Genomic DNA, 23,664 nt, shown 5'->3' on the forward strand with positions numbered 1-23,664 from the left:
CAAATAACAAACTTGTGCACTCACTTCAGATCCAGCAGCTGCACAGTTTATAAGGTTGTTGTGTGGGTTGGCTATCCAGAAGGTGGATACGGCACTGCAGGTCAGGAAAACAAAGAATAACGTGAAAATGACACTTCTGAGCACGCACCAGAGTCACCCATCAACTGCCCCAGCACGGGCAGGGCCGATACCTCCCCAGATAAGGGGTCCTGCCTAGGGGCAAAAGGAATGTGTTTTTTCTTTATTTTCTCATACCTTGTGTCCTCTGTGGTTTGACAGAGAATATGGCCTTATCTTTTAAAACACCAAGTATTAAATGAGGAATTTTGACTGCAATTCCAAGCCTGCTATGAAGCTGTCAGATGTCAGTCATGTTTTATGATAAGGTAAATATGTTGTTGCACAAGTCACAGAAAAGAACTTTGCCCCCACATAAGCCCTCAGGTTCATTAGAGACTTGTTTAATCAAGGGACCCAATGAATTGCCTCTTAAGGGCTTTCCAAGTGTACCCCAGTGCCTTTCCCAAGAGCTGCTGTGATTCATTAACTTTATTTGCTCCCACCCTCCTGCACATTTCTTTTGGGACAAAAGCATTTCATTTGTCTAATGCACATAAAAGACTCTTAATTGAAAGATTCCCATCAAGGAGGACAGATCAATCCATCACTGTCCATCCTGTGACATACAGCATTCATTAACCAACAGGCAAGGGAAGCAAGCAGCACTCAGCCAGCAGACTGACCCCTAAATTTGCTGGGTGAGATATGCCCTTCTGCAGCATATGAACCTATGGGACCCTTATTTTAATCTTGCCATGAGGGACTTCACAGCGGCTTTAGGCCAACAGATTTTGCTGATGCATTTCCGTTTGTCTGACTTTATCATGAAAACATAGCAAAATTTTTCTATCTTGGGCGTGGGACTGGCCTAGAAATAAACAAATTTGCATTATTTATAGACCACCTCCTGCTGCGTAGGCAAGGGCAAGGACAGTGTATCTCCACAGTGACCTGTCTTCCAGCCTAATCCCTTTCCTCAGAGCCACATGGATTGGGCAGGTTATGGTGTCATTTGGCACAATCCTATTGTTTTCATTCCTAGCAGCAACTCCCTGCCTGTCTCTCCCAAGCTGATGGAGCCACAGCTGGTGCTCATCCCCTGTCCCTGCACTGGCACTAGTGTTGGTGTACCCGTGCACTTCCAGGCTGGATGAGCCCAGTGCAAAACAAGCTGTTTTTCTGATCAGACCTTGAATTCTTTTATAAAGGAAGACAGGGCAGATCAGAGTACCAAAACACCTTTCCATCAGAAAACACTCATTCATGTAACAGTCTTCAAAATGACACACAAAACATGTCCCTATGACTATTAAATGAATTATCAGTGGAAAATGAGCACAATGGCTGATTAACCCTTATTTTAAGAATGGGGACATTAGGTGTATTTTATAATACAGATGTGAAAAACAGCCTTGCATGAATCCCTCTCTTTCCCTTGCCAAACTAAAGAGTTAAAAATACCTTTGTTTGAACAAAACTGCAGTTTATTCTGATGACAAAATGGATGATACTGAAATCTTTTCAAAATCAGCTGCCAGCTGAAATGAGCACGAATGTAAGAACACAGCCCATTCTGAACTCAGCGACTTTTTGCTGAGCCACTGGGTTCAAGACTCCACGAGGCACAAGGCAGGGCTGCACACTTTGAAAGAAAGGTTTCCAATATTTTGGGTGGGAACCACCTCAGTGGACTTTATGCAAAAAATTTAAAGTACACCCTAGGTCCGTAGGCATCTGAACAGCACAGGGATAAAGACCCCAAGGAAACTGCTCCCCCAGCTTTGGGGCAAACAGCCCAGACCCCTACAGACGACTACATAATCACATACACAGAATGGTGTCTGTTATGGCTAAGTGCTGCAAGGAGAAGGAAGAGAAAAGGAAGGCTCCCACTCACCTGCAGTCCTGTCTGGGCTTAGGGATGTACCCCGGGTAAGCTCCCTCTGTGATCAGCTTGCACATCCTGCTGTCGCGGTCGGAGGGGAGCAGAGTGCTGGGTTTAACCAGCAGCCCAAGGCAGTGGTCAAACGTGTTGCGCTCTTCTGGTCCATCCTCCGTAAAAAAGCAATGGCCCAGAGCATCGTACCCCACCACGTCCTTCACCTGCATGCACACAACAAAGGTCAGTGCTCAGGTTTTGTGCTTCAGCCACTGCATAATTAGAACAAGCTTTGCAGCGATGGCACATAGGAGCCTCAGCACCCTTTTGAACTCAGGGTCTATAACCAAAGCCAAGAGCAAGATCCCTCTCAGCCCTTAAGAGCTTATAGTCTAAGCAATAACTCTAACACTTAATTAGAATTTGTCATCACCTAGGAAATGCTCATTCCATTCTTTTGTTTGCCTGTGAAATCAGAGACTTTCTTAGCATGAGGCTGGAAAAAACACAGGGTGGGGGATGAAGAGAGGAATTAGATGTTCAAATCACATCTGGGCTCATTCATCTTCATGTGGAGTTACATGAGCAGCTACATAAAATGCAACTCAAAAATGCAGCTGAGATGAAAAAATATTTTTCCAGGCTATCAGAGAGGCAGAAAGTTGTTTTCCAGACAGGCTGGCTTGTTTTAGGTTTGACCTGATCTTTTTTTTCAAGTTGTTGACAGAAGCTTTACGTGACCCTAAGACAAATCAGCTGGTGCTAATCAATGCTGCTCTGGTTTTGGTTTGGATGTTGTTAACATTGGGACACTGCTGGTTGGACACAACCACACCCCTCACACCACTGGAAGATCTGAGACCAGGAATGTGAGTTTGAAGCCTAAAAATACGGCTGGGTGGGAAGCAACAGCCCTTAGACACACAGCAAGTGTGTCCAGAAAGTCAGTTGTCAGTGGATGTATCTGGGATATGGAAAATTATTTCGGGCCTCCATTGAAGGTCTGAATCTCCTGGGCTCTTTCCTTGCTGCTCCTATCAGCCATCATCCATCAATCACCTTGGACTCAGGAAACATCCCTAGTGAAGGTTAACCTGCCACTGATGTGTTCTTCTAAATGCTTCTGATGAAACAGGAATTGTCTGGGCACAAAGGACTCTATTGACCTGGACAGAAGACCTGCTCATCTCACTGTCACTGAGACACCTGGGCATTCAAGGGCTTGAAGCATCTTTGTCACCTCAATGCCTCATTCCCAAGGCAAGGGGCACCAATTTCAAATAAAATCCCAGGATTAGTGTTGAAATGATTACAAATATGTTTTCACATGAGAAAAAACACTTTGCTTGCCAAATCTATTGCCAGCTTACAACCACACAGGCTTCTCTTACGTAGCATCCGTGCTCCAGTGTAAACACTCAAATCTCTGAGCACAACTCATCACAGTAAATTAAACACTGCTAAAACGACCTGCAAAATGCATTCCTTTAAGCTACCTCACTGAAATTTACTGCTGACTTCCCTGGTCTAATAAAATGATAGATTTTGCAGGTTTAGGCTTCTTTATTTAGTGTAAAACACGTGTACTAAACTGTCCCCCCTTGGAAGCATGAACTATCCCAGCCTTGTTCTGATAAAGGTTTACAGGACAGAACATTTCAGGAGAGGGAGCAACTTTCAGAAGAAGGTTTCCAACAGGTAGAGGAAGTCTTTTAACCACAGAGATGTCAGAATTCCACAGAAACTGCTGCCAAATCCTATTAGCTTTCTCTCACAGGACAGTAATACCAAAAAGACACACAAGCAATGGTGTTGGGACATTTAGATGATGGAAGCAGTTTCCCCAGAGAAATGTTAGCCATTCTGGCCATTTATCTTTCCAGCCAGCACAGCCCTGCTCCAGGACAGGCACATGGAAACCTGCAGTGACCAGACTCACCTGGGGAAAAGCAGGGGAGTGCCATCCCAGGGGATCCCATCTCCCAGAACAGTGAGAGAGGACAGCAGCAGGGTGAGAGAGGCCTGTGCACTGGCAGAGAGGCTCAGAGCCAGCAAACACCCATTGTTCCCCTAACTCATCCTTGAAAACCCACAGAACAACGAGGAGAAATCAGCCAGGAATCTGGTCCCTAAGGCATTTATCACCCTCTCTTTGATTAATTATTTCCCCATTAGTCATCTGTCAGTCACCTCTGAACTTGTTTCCTGTGTGTGTTTTCATGCACAAGCCCACTACTGAAATGCTTGGATAGCAAATGAGATGCTTGTTCCAAAATCACTTTTCTAACGTATTTAATTTTTTCTTTGATTAAAACCTTGCTAATAGTCCATAATCTTACATTAACCATGAGTAATTTAGAGCCAGATAATGCCCTTCCTGGCAAAACAACTGCTGTGAAGTATAGCTGGATTAGTAAAAGCAGATAGCACTGAAGCTGTTAGACAGCACAACCTCTTATTCCATGAAGTGCAGGTCTCCCCTGGATCCTGCCAGACTATTTACTGACCCCCATTTAATTTCCTTCCCCAGTGGCTGTTTCCATTTTAGCTTGCACACTGGGATCCAAAGGAGAGAGTGGGAATCAGAGCAAAGTTTAATCCCTGGGATTGCAGTGGTGTGACTAGGTGGTTTTTTGGCCAATATAGTACAGAAAACATTGGGTAACTATTGCACTTTAAAACAATATTTGTGGTGAGAAACTAATTTCTACAGATTTGTTTCAGCTAATATGAATTCACAGACAAGAACAGAATAACCCACCAATGAGGTGAGCTAATGTTGAGACAGCTACCTCTAACAGACTCTGCGGAGCCACAGAAAAATACCTGTCATCAGAAACAACTGGATACTCTTTTCTCCTAGACTTTTCACCATCTATGATTATCCCTGAAGTGGTATGAGAAAAGTGACAGCAAAGCAAGCAGGAGAGCCTGTATGTGAATTACCAGCCTGCTTTAATGGCAGTAAAAAACAACTGATGCCCCTCTCCCATTTACTAAAACATTTGCACACGTACTCTACAACACTGGTGCAAGAAGCAACTCTGAAATCAACAGCTGAATGTTAAGGACATCCTTAATGCTGTGCAATTTTGAGGTTTAATAGTCCAGCTAGAATTTTTATGGCTATTCTCAAAGTTGGTTTGTGCACACCATTAAGGCAAATTTCCCTCAGCTAAGTACACTTCAGATCCAGGTGATGTCAGAGGGAATGAATGCTACCTGGGGAAAGACAGAGCTCACCTCTGTTTGCACAAATGGTGTTCTTGCATGTAGGAACAGGTGATGCTGCCCAAGTAAAAAGATAATAGGCAGCTGGGAAATGTTTATAATAACTACTGGAGTCATCAGAGACCCATGTGGGTGTCTGTGAACGTATCCAGAGAAGGAAGACAAACGGAAGGAAATTAGGGTCAGAAAGCAGATGAGGAGATTGTGGTGGGATCACCTGCTGAATCAAGGCATGGAGCTGCTGACTGCAGATGTGTATCAGAGCCATGAAACAACACCTAAGTGATGCAATGTTTGGAGCATGTTTCCTGTGATGCAACTGAACAAACTTGATCAGATTTCTTTAAGTCACTGGGGCTTTGTTTTCAGCCATCAGCAATAATGATGAGGTTTAAAAAAAAAAACCAAAACAAGTATAAACAGAACTTTATATTCACACATCTTGATAAACTAAAATCAACAGGGATTATATTGGCTAACTAATGTCCTAAATTACAAGATTTCTCTTGAGTGCTTCGTCATGGAGGCAAAGTATGGTCATTTAGGGAATTGTGGTTGTTAATAACAGCAAGAGAATCAAGTTGCTTTCATCAGCTACATCAGCCTGTCTAAATTTCACCATGCCATCTTGGCTGGAAAATCTTGAACACAAGGGATTCCTGTGCCAAGGATCCCCCATGGCACAGCTGTTGCCCAGAGAAAGCACGAGAGACAAAACTATTTCCAAGTTCTCTGCATGAACCCATCCATCCGACTGATAAGAAAAATGCCAGGCTCTGGGTTATTTGGTTTGGCAACAGGGAATGAAGATCTCACATTAGATCCAGAAGCAGCTGCAGCTCCTCAGCAGCTGTGCAGCCTCTGTGCAGCCAGAGGATGTGCTCATGGTGCCACTGGTGCCAGCCCATCACAGTGGGACAAATGAAACCTGCAATGCTGCCCTGCCACCCTGCACGTTGATTGTGTACTAAGCCCCTGTACTGGCAGCTGCAGATTGGGCAGACGCCACATGACCCTGAGTGATTTATATAATTTGTACAGTAGAATGTCTCTTTAACTCAGAAGCCACGTTCATTTGGTAGGTTTTCAAGGTCTTGTCATAAACTTAGAAGGACAGAGGTCAAACCCAAAACCTCAGATTCATAAATAGCAGATAAAAGCTGCTCTGCTTCTGGAACTGCAATTTTAGTGCCTTTTGTTCAACTTCTGTGCATTTTAATTATGCCTGGGACTCTCCCTTTCAACACTGGCACTTCTGGAGGTATGAACTCCTAATGCACAGTGACCATCCAGGTTACAACTGCCAATGATGTGTTTCCACTTAAAACTCTTATATATAGTAGCAGGGCTCTTGACAGTACAAATTCTCCTCTTCAGAGCTTGGATACACTTTTTTCCTTTTGGAATACACTGCCACTTCACTGAATGAGTGAGAGTCCTTTGCCTAGAGAAATCCCACACCTTTGAGATTTCCTTCTTGAAGATCCTCCAGTCCCCCTGGACTCTTCTGCCCTTCAGGAACTGCCTCCCAAGGGACTCTGTCAACCAGGCTCCCAAACAGGCCAAAGTCTGCCCTCTGGAAACCTAGGGCAGCTGTTCTGCTGACCCCACTCCTTACTTCTCCAAGAATAGAAAACTGCTGTAATTTTGTGATCTCTATGCCCAAGACAGCCTCTAACCATCACATCACCCACAAGTCCTTCTCTGTTCACAAACAACAGGTCCAGAATCCCTACCCCAAAAACAAAGGCATCCCTAGATATGGGGAGATTCTGAACATGTTCTTGACATCTCTGGTGTGCTGTAACTTGTCTGGTAATCATCAGTCATTCTAGAGATTTATCCTAAAGGATTTCTTGTTATGGAGAGCAGCTCTAGCAAATCACAGCTCTGTGAGTGCTTAATGTTATGACTGGCATTGCAAACCCAAACCTTCATTACAGGAAAGATGAGGCACACTTAAAGCTTCTGATTATCCTCTTTAAATAGCAAGCTCTGTGTCTATAGAAAGATCCAACCACTCATTAGAGATGGGCTGGTCTGCAGACACTGCAGTACCCAGGCAAATGCTCTGTCTGCTCCGAGTCACACACAGCCCCCAGTGCCACCCTGGCAGGTTGAGATACTCCATGTACATTCAGAGTGGGAAGAGTCAGGCATTGGTTTTAACAATAAAACACATAATTCTGCAAAAGTTAAGCTGTATTCATGCTATGAGGAAGATTTTTTGCTGCTGCCTTTATCTCTAAGGCAGGCACTGGGACTTCTTACCAGTAAACCATTGGATCCATGGACAGTGACGCAGCGGGAGAAGGTGGTGTGGATGGAGGTATCCTTCACATACGTTGGAGGGTTGTAGCCTCCTTTCTCATCCACATCTCCAGCCATATGGAAATGAATTGGGTAGTGCCCCATTGTCTGCTGGCCCATGTATTTCAGTTCTAGACCTTCAATGTGGGTGGCCTTGAAATCAAGACCAATCTGGAGAACAAAAGAACATCAGTGAAGAAACACAAAAGTCTGTTGAGGGCAAGGAGAGGGAACACAGGCAGAGGAAGGGTTGCACTGTATCTGCTGGAAAGATTTACTGTGTGGAGGGGAGTGTGTGGCTGCAGGGTGAGGGAGAGAGGGGCATGGTGGCTGAGGAGACCAGAGTCGCTCTTTGATTTCTCCACTGCTGCCATCGATACATTTAACTTAATTTTAGAAGGAGAGCAATTTATATTTATTGTTTTCCACGAGTTTCAGCCAGCTGGGGTCAAATCAAACTTCCTGGGCGAAGCACCACCAAAATCTAGGGAAAACTGGGACTGGGATGTGGAGACTGTGTCTCAGGTGTGTTGATCACCAGCCTTATTGGCTGAGCAATGTCTGCAGGGGCATGACAAGCACTTCAAAGCCGAAGGACAGGCAGCAGCAGGGGCATGGGTCTGCTGTTCTGTGGGGAGAGGTTGTTTGCTCAATGGCTGATGAGGAATTTTTCCCTCCCTGCGTCTTGGCTTCCTCGGTATGTGAAGGTGTGGCTGGAAGGAGGAAGGGGCAAGCAAAGGGCTTTGGCCTTACCTTGATGTGTCCCCCAAAGGTGTCGAAATCAAAGAAGGAGCACAGCTTGCTGCTGTACTCGTAGCACTGCTGCTCCATCTCGCCCATCACCACGATGTTGCGGCTCAGCAGCCCCACTTCCGCCCGCATGTCGACGCCGTCGACCACCTCGCCCATGTGCAGGTACGTGGCTTTCCCTAAAGGAACAAGATCCACTTTCAGGATTACCCTGCCAGTGCTGCTGGTCTCCCGTGGGCTTCCCGTGGTGGGGTTGGTGTGGTAATGAAAGGAGAAACCAAGTCAGCACAAACTGTTGGCTGACACCTCAGAGGAGGGAAGGCCGGAGCACAGGTGACACCCAAGGTCTTGGTGAGATATTTGCAACAAAGGAAGTGGGATTTTCGGTCTTAGGTTGCTTCATTTAACCAGGGAGTTAAACCAACAGTCTGTTAGACAAAACACATTTCCTACCTCGGAAAGGAACTGCGTACTTTGGATTACAAATGGCTGTGTATGAACATCCGATGCAAAAAAAACCTGATGATGCAGCTACTGAGAAGCCTAATCACCAAGGTTAGCACAGCATTTCCTGTAGTAAGACACTGGGAGCTGCCCAGACCCTACAGCACTACCCCCAGGTGAACAGCAGTCAGATCCTGCTAACACCGTGGCTGTTGATGCGAGCAAGGAGCAGAGTGGGCAGAAAGCCTCGCAGGAATTGTGGCTTGGGACAGTCACAGCCCCTCACCAAGTGGGCTGTAAAACCTCCCACTCCCTGTCCTCTCAAACCTCTTCCTTTTAGATCTACCCTCACATCTCCAATTTGCTCCCAAGGCTTCCTCCCGCCCTGGTGCAGTCGGAGTCACTGGGATCTTCCATCTACCCCATGCCACACCTCCCTTTGCCAAGCCAAGTTAACTCATAACATCTTCCACACACGCCCTCCTCCATGGAGGGGTTAAAAGCACAGAAAACTTTCCCTGGCCTGACCAGAAAAGGGGGAAATCCAGGCAGTGGGGATCTCTAGAAAGCAAACCATCTCTTTGTTGTAATTTCATTCAAACGTATTCCTATTACCTCTTTCCTTCCGCAGGTTTTTGCAGAGAAAAGTCAGTAGGGAAAAGGTTCATCTTACTGACTCCATTCTGTATTATTCCAGTAAAAATAAGTAATAAACTCTTTAAGTAAACACTGAACTTTAAGGAATGCTACACTTGCATGTATTTAATTTCCATGGAATCATTCAAATCCTTAAGTAGAAACAAATGGCAAGCCTGAAGCCTGGCTATTGCTGCAAAGCACTTTATGCTTAAGCAGAGGTGCCAAGTCAAGGGGAGGATTTTGAACACTGAAACAATATTATTTTTCACCAAAACATGATGCTTTGAGTGTACAAAAAAGGTAAGCAAACACCATTCACTCCCCCTTCTGAAGCTAGAAGCAGTGCAGTTTGGGGGTAACACTGGGATTTGGGAAGGGTGAGTGCTCCGCCTTGCTCTGAGACTGATGTGTTGTGGGACAGGGTTCACGCCACAGCATGTGCCTTCTGCCTTGGCACCTCTGCCTTCAAAATAATCTGATCTTGTGAAAAACACTCTCTGTTAACTAAGGGAGTGGTGATTGCCAAAGAGCTGCATGCTCATCTCAGAAATGAGGGGCTGCAAGGGACCCTAGATTTGCCCCTCACCCACTTTTGCTATTGTCTCCCTACAAAGTCCTGGGCTTATCCATGCCCATGTTGTTGGCCTGCAGCCAGTGAGCCTCATCAGGTGTGTGGCCAAAACCAGACCCAATCCATCCAAAAACCAGCAGCTTTGCTTCCCTTATTCACATGCATGAAAAAAGCCACTGCAGTGGCATGGCTCCACATCAGGATACTCCATGCTGGAGCCTTGAGTGAGTCTGTAAAGGAGCACAGCTTCTCCTTATGGAACTGTTTTTAAGCTGTTATTTTTCAGTTTTCCCCAGAGCTGACCTCTCCTTGATTTACTGAAATGCAGGAAGAATTTCAGATAATCACAAGAACATCCTATTTGAAGCCACATCTCCAGGATTTGTGGTGGTGAAATTAGATAGGCAGTTTTGTTATTCCTGTGCTGAGCTCTAGAATAATAAATGTCATGCTTGCATGTATTTAATTTAATTTAACACCAGTCCAGACATGCAAAACAGGCTAAACACTGACAGGAATGTTAAATATGGACTAACCAGTTTCTAAATATAACTTCTTGGGTGCATGTTTTTCACTCTATGCTTTTGCTGATTTGACATGTTTGGAGATAAAAGGAGAGACGGAAAGCAATCCCCTTCCAAAGTAAAAGCAGATTTTGAATAATAGCTCCTTTAATAGAGTTTTGAAAAACAAACCACTTCTCAAGGCAGACAGAAATTCAAGCTCCCTGCAAGCAACGAGGCTGAAAGAAGCTTGTGGGAGACAGAGCCTGGCACGGGAGCCCTCGTGTGCTGTAAATGACTGCTGGACACCAGCACTTCCCATGGGACCAGGAGCACTGAGAGGGGCATTTACAGACACGTGGCACTGCCAGGGAGATGCCTGGGGCATGTTTAGTGGTGGGCATGAAGAAAACCCACAAGAGTCTGCTCTGTGGCAAGTTCAGGGAGTTCACACAAGGATGGGAGGGTCTCACTCTGAAAGTTTCAAGTTTGGCTGCTGCTCACTGCTGGCACATGGAACCTTCCCAGAGAGCAGCCAGGATATCTGAGACCCTGAGCTCTGACCATGGGCGAACCCCAGCCAGGGGTTTGCAAATGGGCACTGGTTTGATACTAAAAAGGCTGTGCTTTGAAAGTGGGAGGAATTTGTTGCTGCTTCAGCATCAAAGCCAGTGGCTGTGATTTCCCAACCACTAACAAGCCCTGGGGCCACTGATTCACCATCTCCTCCTTTGGGCTTGGGTTTGCTGCATCCCTTATGGGTAGAGACTGCCCTGCCAGTAAGCCAGGCTTGTGCCATGTTATAATCTAAACCAAGCACAGCCTCGCAGTGACGCGGACCACGTCTCCCCACAGCAGACAGATGGACTAGGAAAAGCTCCTGGGCTGTGCTGCTGTGTGTGTCACACCAGTGCCTCCAGTCAGCACAGAGTAAATTCACAGGGAAAACTTCCTTAATATGTGGGCTCGCTTGGTGGAAGCCTTGATTCAGCAAAATATGAGCATATTTCCTTGCTTATTACTCAAGACAGTGAGTATTGAAGTCACCTGTTGTTGGTAAGGACAAGGTAATTATTAAAAGGAAGTATGCATTAAAATAAACATAGATGATCCACTAGTCAAGGGCATGCTTATGTCAACAAAGCAATTCAAAGCAGAGTTTCTCCAAATGGTACAAAGCTCCAGGAAAATCTGCCACTTGTGAACCCAGCCATAAAACCTGGGTCTTGGGCCTTATCAAACCTGGGAAGGGTGGGATTTTAAAACTATTTAAGCTGCTGCAGATGTGCTCAGCTCTGGTGACTTAGACAGATCTCTTGGAAAACCCTGCCAGGTACACTCATGCATTCCTAAATCCCTTGGCTCTAAATGGCCCAAACTCCTAAATCTCCCTTTGAGAAGTGAAACAGGCACTGGAAGGTCTGGGTTTGGTGAAGATAAAGTGAAGCTGAGATTCTCCTGAAATATTTTTTTTCTCTAAAGGGTCTTTTCTTCTCCTTTGGGCTCTCTAGGGATAAGACCCAGTGTCTCATGGTCTTCTGATCTTTCCTAATCAAGTTTTTAAGTGAAATGCTAAACACAATTTGTCTGTTCAGCCCACATGACCCAGTGACAGGGAATCCTTCAGGGCATCTTCTTTAAAGTCAGTGCAACTCATCGCAGATGCCAGCCCAGATCTGACAGATTTATCATTTTTGCCAAGCACTTGTCATCACTGGTGGTAATGCCCCTATCACTTACATTTAATAACAAACAAATGTTCACACTGGCATCTTTCAAGTCCTCATTATTCTGAATTATCTTGATGGGCTTTGCTGTTGCATCCCTAAGCCACAGGCCTGTAACACAGCGTGGGCTGGGTGAGCTGGCCAGCTCCTTGAGTCACACAGTACAACCTGATGTCTTAATCAACAAATAATCCACTTTTACATGGAAAATTAAGTTTCTGGCAAATAGACATACAGCAATCAGGCACAAACTCTACCCTTACGAACTTCTGTGTAAACCTGAGTATGATTCTGTCAGCTCAACTTCCAGGCAATGCCCAAAGGTAGAAGGAGCTCTGAAAGATTGCTAGAAAGGGCCATTTCACAAGTTCTCCTGCCCTGCCCTCAAGCACCAGGGTTACCTTAAAAAAAGAACTTTTGGCAAGTTCCAGCCAAAATGATGCCAGCTTCTAAACAGAACACCCTAAACCTCTAAAAATATCTTCATTTTGATAGTGGAGTAAATTCTCCCATCCTTACAGCACCACATGAATGCTAACACAGGCTGTGAATTTGTGAGTCAACTACGTATTTATACTTTTAATTCAAAGTTCTCTGCATGAACAAGGTCACAGTAAACTCCTTATCTCGTCTAATATTCGCAACCCAATAAGCAGGATTTAAGAGATGTGTGCTTGTAATCATAGATTCACCAGTATGTGGGATAATTGGAGCAATTATGGCAGGCACGAATAGTTTTTTCATCCTTTATCAAGAGCATATAGGAGCACAAAGAGCATTTCATCATTTCTGTTCCATGGTGAAACTTATCAGCATCAGTAGAAACTTCATACAGAGCAACCAAGATGCAGATAAGACTTGTTTCCCAGGGGAACTAGACAAAACACTTGATCTTTCCTACTATCCAGTTCTATCATAACAACACAACCCTTCCTTCCTTCCTTCCTCCCTCCCTCCTCCCTCCCTTTGCCCTGCACTGTCGTCCCTCCCTAAACCTTGTTAAGTTGGAAGATCAAACGGTTTTAATCTGTTCCCACAGTGAAAATAATCTAGGCACAAAAATGACAAGCAAGAAAAAGAGCTAAACAAAGAAAGCAAGTGGGGGGAAAAGTTCCATTTAAGTGAGTGACCATTTGACTGGAGCAGGACCTGCAGATCTGGGTCCTCATGCAAACCACACTTACCCATGGGAGCCACAGTTTTTACATTAGTGCAGTAAAGGAGTGCAAAAGATCAGAGCCTGTGTCCTCCCTCACTTTCTACACTGAGATTTGCAGATGTCCATTCCATAGTTAAATAACTAAATCCTCCTAAAACCTGATGGCAATTGAGTATTAACTTCATTAAGTTCTTTTGAAAAGCTCTAATCAACCCATTTCTAGCAAGTAAAGAAAGTATGAGTTTCAGCAGGAAGTATCAAATATAAATAGGACATGAGCTAACTAATGAGTTTGACTTATTTGGCACAATATGCTAAACCATATCTATTAAAATACTATTAAACTATGAGAGCATAAATTATATTAAACCTTGGTATGCCAAGTTGCTGCCACGCCAAACTGGCTGTCCACAAAGCAGAGGTTTTCTGCCTTTTTTATAACAAAGAGACTCTTAAGTAGTTCAGATCTGACATTTAGGCTTCTTTTTAAAAATAAATAGAAAGGAAAAAAAATAAAGATTAAAAGGGAAATAAATCATCATGGGTAGGAATGGTTTTATCATTTGTCTTTCAAAGGGCAAACTTTTGGAGTTCCCAGCTGCTAAACTAAACCTCTTAGGAAAATTAAGCCTTTTCACTTATTACAAATGACATCCCTCTGAGACCCTGTATATAAATGTATGTGTAGAAGGCTTTTCTCAGAAGGAGCAAAGCAATCTCACCTATCTCCATAGCAAAAGGCAGGCAGACATTTATGATGAATGTTCTTCTGCACCCAATTACAAGCCTGGGCCAGGCACACAAGGCCAGGCTGTGCCAGGGCTGCTCACCTGTGCTAAGACCAGGGGCCATTAATGATCCTTATTCTGGCTAATTACATGTCATGGCACAGGGCAGTGGATGAAGTTATGCCATGGCCAGGCACAGAGCAGCTCAGGGACCTCCTGGCTCCTAAAGACTGGGGACATCTCAGCCTTGCCCAGGTTTCATTTCATCTAGACTGAACTTAGATTCAGGCAGATTATTTTATTTTCTAGTGCAAATGTGGTTTTGTTACAAGAAAGTTGGACGTGATTTTTATAACTGGACTAAAGTTTTTCTTGATTTATATAATCAGTGAAATCCCATTGACGTCAATAGAGTTGCCTGGATATAAGAAAGGAGACACTTTGGCCCTGGTGTTCATGTCATTTGTGGTAATAAAAGGAATGTCCTAATTCTCCTAAACAGCAATCAGAGACCAGGAGCACAATTACTTTAACAAGTGTTTCCACTGCTTCTTTACTTGAAATTCACATGAATTTTTTTATTGCTTTTAACCCATTATTTGTTTCCTTAAACTAACCTAGCTGTCATTGTTGCAGAAAGTGAATGCAACTACATGAATTCCACAGATCCATTCGATTATGGGAAGCCCAAATTCCTACTCCATCTTTATTTTTACTGGAAGTCTTCCAAGACCATCTTCAGGATGTGACTTGTATCATACCAGTCTGAGTCCAACAGCTCAAAAGTTGCTCAAGAAAAATATTCAGCTTGGAAATGTGTCTTCTTTGAAAGCACTAGACATTTGAAGTCATAAGACTATGACACGTTCAAACTGTGAATAACATTTTTTTTGGCCTGATGCACACCTCCAACAAGGAATGGCTGCAGCTCTGTGGGGAGGCAGCTGCCAAAGGAAGTATATTGGTACCTTCCAGAAAAAGTTGCATCAGAGATAATGTTGAAGTGGCTCATTTCAGAGAACCGAGAGAACTCCCTGGTGCATTGGAGGTTCCAAGTGCCCTCATGGTTTCTCAGAAAGAACTTACTGTAAATACAGACAAAACCTCTGCCTAGAGCAACAGCCAGGGTGGAAGCAAAGATAATGTCACATGCATGATTTACCACCAGGCAGATGCTGCCACTGAAATACAGTTTCAGCTTCTACAGACTTCTACACTGTAAAACAATGTTTGCTTTTGTAAATTACAGAAACAAAAAAATCCTCATCTATTCAGGTAAGGGGCAGTTCATGTGCTATTTCCATGCTCTGCTTATCAGTGTGCCAAAACAAGGTTCTAGAAGGGAAAGACGACTTCACAGACTCAAGGGAAGATTAAATCTCCCACTCTGGATTTCAGTTTTATGCTCATGCTGGTAATAGTCTGTGCTTCATCACCGTTATGCTACTTAATTGGACTCGGTGTCCAGGGGCCACTCTACAATCATTGGACTACAAAATCTATTAATCAAAAGCAATTTGTTTTGCATTTGAGCTGGTCACCCACAAGAGAAAAATGCTGGGGCTCTGCAAAGGCTCTCATTCCTCCTTCTCAAACTCACTGTGGCAACACCCTGCCACTCCATCTCCCCAGTGCAGAGGCTCAGGACAGCTCACTGGCCACCAGAAATGTTTGGTTAACATCACCTCTAAGCAATGCCCTCTGGAGACACAGTAAACGGGCAACAGTAGCTTCAGTAGTAAAAAACAGTATTTCTAAAATGTAAGATTACAGTTCTTGTTAACTAAAACTGAGGAAAGCAGCCAGCTGGACATTACTTCACAGCTTTACAGTCTCTCACAGTCTGCTCCTGCCCCAGCTCGCTCTTCACATCAGCTGTGCTCATCTGCTTTCTAGGTAGGGGTTTTGAAAATTTCAAATGCATAACCTGCATCTGTTCCTCTCAAGTAAATACACCCACTCAATAGCATGCTTGGGGACAAAAATGGAGTCAGGTATGAAAAGGGAAGGCAGGAAGGAACCAAAATCAAGCTAGATGGTTTTCAAACACAAAAGTTCTGTATCCCAAAAGCATCTAACAACCAGCCATCAAATTCAGGAGTCTTTCAACATTTTTCAATTCTTTTTGGAATCACCTCAGTGCAAATTGACAGAATTTGTGAACTGCAACGTTGGAGTGATAAGATGTAGCACCTCACCTGCTACCTTGACCTGGGTGGGTCTGCAGGTTCTGCATGGCAGCATTTGGAACTCCTCTGCCTGGTACATGGAGTAGTCAGTGCTCGCCACCACCAGCCTGTCTCCAGGCTTCCATGAGCTCACATCATCCACCAGATTCAGGATCGTGCTGTTCACATTGGTGTCAATGGTTACTGTGAGCTTTGGTTTCACTGAAAAGCCAAAATGCAAGGGTGGAGAATTCAGTCAATCTTATCAGAAAAAGCTTGCTCCTTCTCTTTTCTTCCCCCCACCCCCGCCTTGGAGAGCCACCAAAAATTACGATTTTCTCATGCTAAAAAGAAAAAAAAGTTAACTCTTCCCAGCATGTTTTTTACTGGCTTCGGCTTGGCAAGCAAGAAAACAGGAAAGTGTTTTCCTTTAGCTGCAGGCAGGTGGATTTTCCACTAGCCCCAGGATAAATTTAAACGTAGCTCTTAATGGCTCATTCTCGCCACACCCACTTAGCAGCAGCCCTTGTGGACGCTGGATGCTGTTGTTTACAGCAGCCTAGTGGTCTTTAATTTAATGACTGTTTTTTCCAGCAAAACAACAGTCTTTCACCCTTCTTTTCCTGCCAGCACCAGAAATCTTAATGACCTGTCTAATGAGCAGGTTAGGGGCAGAGGTGTTGGAATTAACAACTGCAAAATGAAGTATTAGTTTCAAACCCTGTTGCCTTCACACGTCCTGATTGACTAATCCTATGTCATTCCAAAATGTTTTTGCAGAAGACAAGGAATTTACAGGAAAGAACTTGCCAAATATTTCCCACAGCCTTACTGGGTGTTTGAAAAACCACCCTGCTTCTTCTGCTGGTGCTCAGGAATTTTTCCTGAGATCAATCTTCAGCCGTTCTATCTGAGTTTGCATCCATAGCCCAGCCAAAGCTTTAGCTTGGAGAAATTACTGAAGTTGTTCTGACACCAAGAAAGAGCCAGTCATGGGAGGATTTCTGCTGCTCTCTGTTCTGGCTTTCAAAGATGGGGCACATACCAGATTTGCCACACAGGAACCTCACTCTGTAGTTGCGGCAGCCCTCGCCTGTCTGGTCCTTGCCGTGGCACAGAAATTGGTAATCGTGGCCGCTCTTGTAGAAAACCTCCGTGGTTAAATTCACTCCATCCAGCGTCATTGCCTGGAATGAGGGCGGAAATACAACGCAGGTGTTGCTGTGAGGTGAAGGGCTTTCACCAAAACGTCTGTGCCATCAGAAGAGGCCTTTGCTTTGTTTTGGGTGATGGCACAACCTCTGCATGATGAACCCCCGTGACTGTGCTCTCCAGCCGGCATTCCCAGCTGGTGCTCACACGCAGCTACTGCTTAGGTGCAAGCCTTTCTCCTGTGTCTCTACTGTGGGCTGTTTTGGGAGGAGTTTGTGAGCTTCACAGACATCTGCCTCAGTGCCCTAGATTTTCTCTTGCCACTGGTTTGAGGGCAGATGGAAACACTGAACACGGATGCTTGCACCCAGATGAACTCATGGCTTCTGCACTGTACTCATTCCATTGCTTGTGGCTAGGCTCTGTCTGAACCTTGCAGAAGGAAGGGGGTGGGGGTTTTATTTCTCCATTACGTGGATAAGTCTCTCAAAAAAACCCCCGAGGCTGCTGCAACACTGCTGTCTGTTCCAAAAGAAACAAGAAATGGCCTTTTCTCACAGGCAAGTACCAGCCTGTAGAGCTGCCTTGAGAAAAAAAGGCTGTATCATGCCAAGAAGCAGTGAGATATGTAACCTCTCTGGTGTTCCTGCTGGGGCAACATCTCAGGGTCATGTCAAATTTCACATTCTGTCTCTATAGCTTGCATTTCTCTCGACCCTTTCACAAAAATGTGGTGCATGGCATTGGGCAATCCAAATACCGTGGGCATTTTGGCAAGGCACCAGGAGAAAAACCATCTTTCAATGAGGGGTCTGATCCTGATTCACTCGTGCAGACTTCCCTTATTAATGCATCCATCCCGCTGCCGTGTGTGGGATTAGCACCGTCAGCTGGAGGAATGTGCCCCTGGCTGTGCTGTGCTTCTGTTATTATCATCAGATCTTCAATTTTCTCCCATGTACCAGAGCTGGGGCAGGCCAGCTGCTGTAAATCAGTGTAGCTTTATGAAAGCAGTGAGCAGCACCAGATTACACTACCTGAGGATTTGCCCTAAGATCTGCAGGATAAACTGAAAAATGTCTTGCTTTTAATATACATGGGAAAAAAGACCCAAAAGTAACTTATTTTGCAGAAGAGGAAAAAAAGCCTTGTTTCTAGGACAGAAGAATATCTTCCTTCTTTCTCTTTTAACACGCATTCTAGAAGGGGATGTATCATAACAAACATCTGACCCCTGTTTTGAACACAGTTGTCACTTCTAATACACGTATATGGAAGCAGAAATGAATGTGGATTTGGTAAGACCTGGCAGAAAATTATAGGGCAGTTTTTTCCTTTCTGTTCAAGAGAGATTCTTTACAACATCTAGCCCTGGAAACTTTCACTCATACTGTCAGCATTCCCGTTTACTTCAATAGCCACATTCTTGTGAATAAGAACAACTCCACTGGCTCAGAGCATGCAGGAACCTTAGGCTCAGCCTCACACAAATGTGAAGGATTTTATAGTCTTTTTCTAGGCAATGCTTCTGCTGTAGTATTTTTCCCGGGTAGACATATATACGGTGAACGTATACAAAAAAAAAAAATACCCTTGTTTCTTGCTGGGGACTTTTTGTCCTGAAAAGGTTTTTGCAGTGAAAAGGTATCTGACTGCTCCTCAGCATGCTGGCCTGATGGCATAAATATAATGCTTAGCTCCAAATAGAATTCAAGAATTCAGAATTCTTTCACAGAAATAAAACAATTGACTCCAAGAAATGGCTGAAAGCTCACCAATATTTTTGACAACCTGCTACAGCTGGTAGTTGTACTATCTCATTACATTTTGTGATTAATTTTTTAGGTAGGGTCCATTCCAGGACCATTTAAAACCTTTGAAATTTTCATGTGCTTGCTCCTTTTAATCTTCCAGCAGGGAACCACATATTTCATGATAGCATCTGTGCTGTCCAATGACCCCATCTGTACACCTTTTCATGCCAGGAGCCAGAATTTACTGAAAGGAGCTCAATTCTATCAAATTTGTCTCAGAACAACACGAAGCTGTACACAAGATCTTGTTGGTTATGTATTAGAGTGGTAGAATAATTGGTGTATTTTATTTAGAAACAAAAATTACTGACAAGCACAATTATTTGGGGGGTTCAGTGTCAGTCCAAAGAAGACTTGCCCCTCTAAGGTGAGTGGTAAACCTGCCTACCTGGATGTCAATGGGCTGCCTGCAGATTTTATCAGGATGAGCAGCTTTGAAGTCAGACAGCTTCTCCATGTCCTTAGATCTCGCTTTGTCAGGCTTCTCAAACCACTCTGTCCATTCTACATCTGGAGACAAGTGCAAACAAGAATAGTCATTTGAAAGTCAAGCTTAATGAGTGCAGCAAAAATGCATGAAGCATAATATGATCTCAGATATCATTCACAAGTTCCTTCACTGATGATCTGATTCCTGCCTCTTCCTGCCAGTCTGTCAGCCACTTTTAATGATGCTGTGAAGTGCAACCAGCCAAGGGAGAGCAGAGTTATTAAAAGCTACATAATTGGCATGTGCACTGTAAGCATTATTAATAGACAGGGATTTTGGATCTGTGGCCGCCTTAGCTGCCTTCTCTGATCCTCAGATCAAGTTACACCAGTTACTGTGCGTTGTCTGAAACATGGACATGATGACTGTGCAGGGAAAAGAAGTAAGAGGTTGTGTGTGAGCTCTGAGACCGCAGGAGATGGAATTTCATACCCAGTGGTATGAAAAAGGAAAAAGGATCCCAGTTATTCAGAGGGTCCTGGAGACAACTGGGGAAAGAATCTGTGAACGTTCATTAATTGGGTTAGTGACGACATAATTAGCAGCTAGCAAGTCCACTCTTCCCAAATGGAAAGGATTGCAGTAAAAGGGATGATTCACCCTATTTGCCAGCTGTCTACCACCAAGTGCCATAGCCCACAGACCTCTTACCTTGAACCCACTCGCTCGTTGAAGAGACATTAAAATGTTCTCCATTCTCAGCTTTGAATAGTTTGAATACTTTGGCCACAGCTGACCCTTTGTGACCTGTTAAAAAAAACCCAAACTTTGGTAAACTCATTGAAATCAACTGGCAAGATCATTGAATGCAATTGATAAGAGTAAGAACTGAAAATGTAATGGTCTGTGAGCTTATTTGCATATTTTGACTGTATTATTCAAAATTAGCCCAGCACAACTTCCACAAAAATTTACTGATCTTGCAATGAGGCTTCAGACACTTTTGTAACTGCATGGATGATCAGGAAGAAAAATCTTCAAAGATCAGAGAGGATAAAGCCCACAATTTTTTGTCATATATTGCTATTTTTATTTAATGTCTTAGCAAGCCATGTTGTTCATGTCATCAGAAGATGGAGACTCTAAAGTGTTCAGCTTGCAAGAAAATGCTTTCACAGGAGGATTTGAGGCTACTAATTCAGGATACACTGATTAAATTTTCAGCTGGTGTGAACTGGGTCTGTTCCACAGATTTGTGTCTCAAGAGAGGCAGTGTCTGAGCTCAGTGAAGTTACACGGATTTACACTGGTGCAGGATCTCACCTTTTACCTAAAGGTTTGGATAACCTAAGCTATCCCCCACTCAGCTACTTCAGAGGCATTAGTGGGAAGAAGCAATACATAGAGAGAGCAATTCAATCAAATGTGTCAAACCATAAATTGCTCATAGCTTCGATGCAATGCAGTGGGAAGTAAAAACTCCAATGGCCAAATTAATCTCAGCTATAAGTCCAGTACCTTTCAGAGATCAAGTCAAGACAGCATTTTGTGCATTAAATACCTTGATATTCTATGTGGTCCTCAACAGAAGAGGAGGGATTTCCTTTAATGGTAATAAAACTCCATGGGTGCCTGGAAAATGAAAATGAGAGATGATCACGTTATGTCAAGTACGAGAGGCATATTTCTTATAGCCCAATGTTCTTAAATTTCTCAGAGGCACCACATTCAAAACAGTCTGATTAGTGTCACAGGCAGCTTAGTTAAAATTAAAATTATCTTAACACTCTTTATTTCTTCAGTAAATATATCAGAAGAGAAGGAAGTTTGAAGACAAATCCCCACTTAAAACATGCCTGTAACAAGTGTATTTCTTTTTAAAATGAGTGTTTAAAGAAACTTGTATATGACAAACCCAAGAGACACTGGCAACTCCTTGGGGAGCCTGAAAATAAATCTTGTGTGTATACACTGAAGAATATGAAAAGAAACCACTTCTGCTTAAATAAATTTCGCTCCTGCTGAAACCTTGTGTATGACAATAGTCTTTGGAATGACCCATGAGAATTTCTAATAGACTGGCTAGGAAATGACAATAAAAAATGCTTAGATAGTCTCTTCATATCTAGTTTCCTTCTTTTGAACATTGAACAAGGGTAAAGGTTTATGGCTCTGAATTATCTATTCAAAACTGGTCCCATGTCAGAAGCCAGTTCATTACCATCTGATGGCTATTGATCAAGTAGGTTCAATAGCTATCAGTCACGCTGGAGAACGACCACATGGATGAGAAATCAGTGGAGACAGGGACTAAAGTACCTCCCAGCCTTGGAGGTGATCAGGTGATTAGTAGGGATCAGGGGGGATTTTTATCTTCAAAGTAGAAGTAGTTCAGCCATATCTGCCCTTAATGACCAAGAGAATAAAAAATATGCTTTCAGGGTGGGAGGGAGGCTGTCCTGAATTACCAAACACTCACAGAGTTTAGATCATGTCTCTATATAGTTATAAATACCTGGTCATTTCAATTGCATCAAGAGTATTGCAGGTCACCTTACATTGGTGTAAGCAAAGTTCCAAACCACTCTGGGACTCCAGAAGGAAACACATACAGACATTGACAGCCACTAAAACACACCCAAATCACAGCTGCTGTGGGCTGGGGTTTGCTGGGATTTGCTGCTCTGGGGGCAGCAGGGCAGGCTCTGGGTGAGCACTGGTGCAGCCCACGCCGTGCCATGGCCCCACAGGACACGGCTGCTCAAGGGGACACTGTCCCAGCAGTGTGTCCTCAGCCCCAGCACTGGCCAGGCACAGGGGAAGCTGCCAGCACCACTGCCTCAGGAGCCTGCCAGCGAGCCAGATGCTCCTGCTGGAAAATTTGCCTGCGTGCCAATTGCCAAAGGCACTGACGGGCTGTGATCTCCATCCAGGGAGAGAGGGGGGATGGGAGCAGGAAGGACACTTTGTCACTCAGCAGTCTAGATAGATTTATTATTATTATTGTTATTATTATTATTGTTGTTATTATTATTATTATTATTATTATTTTGGTAAACCAATTCGAAACAAATGACAAAGAATTATGATACCTCAAAAATAATTAAAAACTGATTTAAAGAATAAGGAGTTATTCACTTCTGCAACTCAATGTTTGGCCCCATTTCATGTGTTAAAATACTTGTTTCTCCCAGCTATTTTACCACTAAAAATAGCTTTAAAGTAGTTGAACCCTGACACATAAGGGCACATGCAATCTGTTTGGGCTATATGAAATTATGTGACCAGTAAGTCCAGAGCCAAACCGGAGGTATTTGTGCGGAATTCCAAAGAGAACAACTATGTCATCAAGTGCAAAAAGGCTTTCTCTTCATTTATTAGTAAAAGGGAAAAAAAGAAACGGCTCACACTGAAAGAGTAAACACACTTTTCAAAAGGAAAACAATAGAGGAGGAATGCAAGATTTTCCTTTCATTCCTAATGTTCTGGACTCAGCAAATAGGCAATTAAAAGAAATTCCAGGAGCACAGAAACATTGCTGAATAAATCAGCACTGCTCATTGGTGCTGCTACAGCAAGGGGGAGTTGCACAACTTTACAATCTGGCTGAATATGGAGCACCTGGAGATGGACAGGAGTTCCCTGCCCATATAACCCCTGCCAGCACCCCAGCCAGAAACCAACACAATCTACGACTGAATAGCCTGACTCAAGTGGCACCTCACAAAATGTGAAATAGAAATTTCCTAAGCCTGGAGCTTACACTCTTATCCTCTCAGGGATGGCCATGGCCAGCCCCAGCCATCATCAGGAGCTGAGAAGGTTTGACAGCCAGGATTCAGCAGGACCAGCCAGAAAACCCCAGTGCTGGGCTGTGAGTGGTGACAGGCGTGTTAGAAAGAAAAATCCATCTGCTCTCCTCAGCCAGAGCCTGCCTTGGCCACAGAGGGTAAAACGTGTGTAATTTTCTCATTCTGAACATTTTTTTCTAAGATACTCCAAAGAAATTTCAAAAAGCACCTGTCAAGTGCATACATCCTTTCTCATAGTTATAGCTGTGTCTGAAACGTAAACCACTAGGTCTAAGTCTTGTTACACC

General features: G+C 43.8%; 1 protein-coding gene across 2 annotated transcripts in view; it reads right to left on the bottom strand.

The window, feature by feature from the left end:
- LOC125332481 (cell migration inducing hyaluronidase 1) overlaps window positions 1-23,664 on the bottom strand; it is a 106,321-nt gene that overhangs the window by 19,605 nt on the left and 63,052 nt on the right. For both annotated transcript variants that reach the window (XM_048317378.1, XM_048317379.1), the window contains 9 exons: window positions 21,127-21,197; window positions 20,277-20,372; window positions 19,524-19,645; window positions 17,215-17,356; window positions 16,200-16,391; window positions 8,234-8,409; window positions 7,442-7,651; window positions 1,958-2,163; window positions 25-94 (listed from right to left, as the gene is read on the bottom strand). In XM_048317378.1, coding sequence (XP_048173335.1) covers window positions 25-94; window positions 1,958-2,163; window positions 7,442-7,651; window positions 8,234-8,409; window positions 16,200-16,391; window positions 17,215-17,356; window positions 19,524-19,645; window positions 20,277-20,372; window positions 21,127-21,197 — 1,285 coding nt within the window. The remainder of the gene's footprint in view (window positions 1-24; window positions 95-1,957; window positions 2,164-7,441; window positions 7,652-8,233; window positions 8,410-16,199; window positions 16,392-17,214; window positions 17,357-19,523; window positions 19,646-20,276; window positions 20,373-21,126; window positions 21,198-23,664) is intronic.

Source organism: Corvus hawaiiensis, chromosome 13 (genome assembly GCF_020740725.1).
Source record: "Corvus hawaiiensis isolate bCorHaw1 chromosome 13, bCorHaw1.pri.cur, whole genome shotgun sequence".
Taxonomy (NCBI): domain Eukaryota; kingdom Metazoa; phylum Chordata; class Aves; order Passeriformes; family Corvidae; genus Corvus; species Corvus hawaiiensis.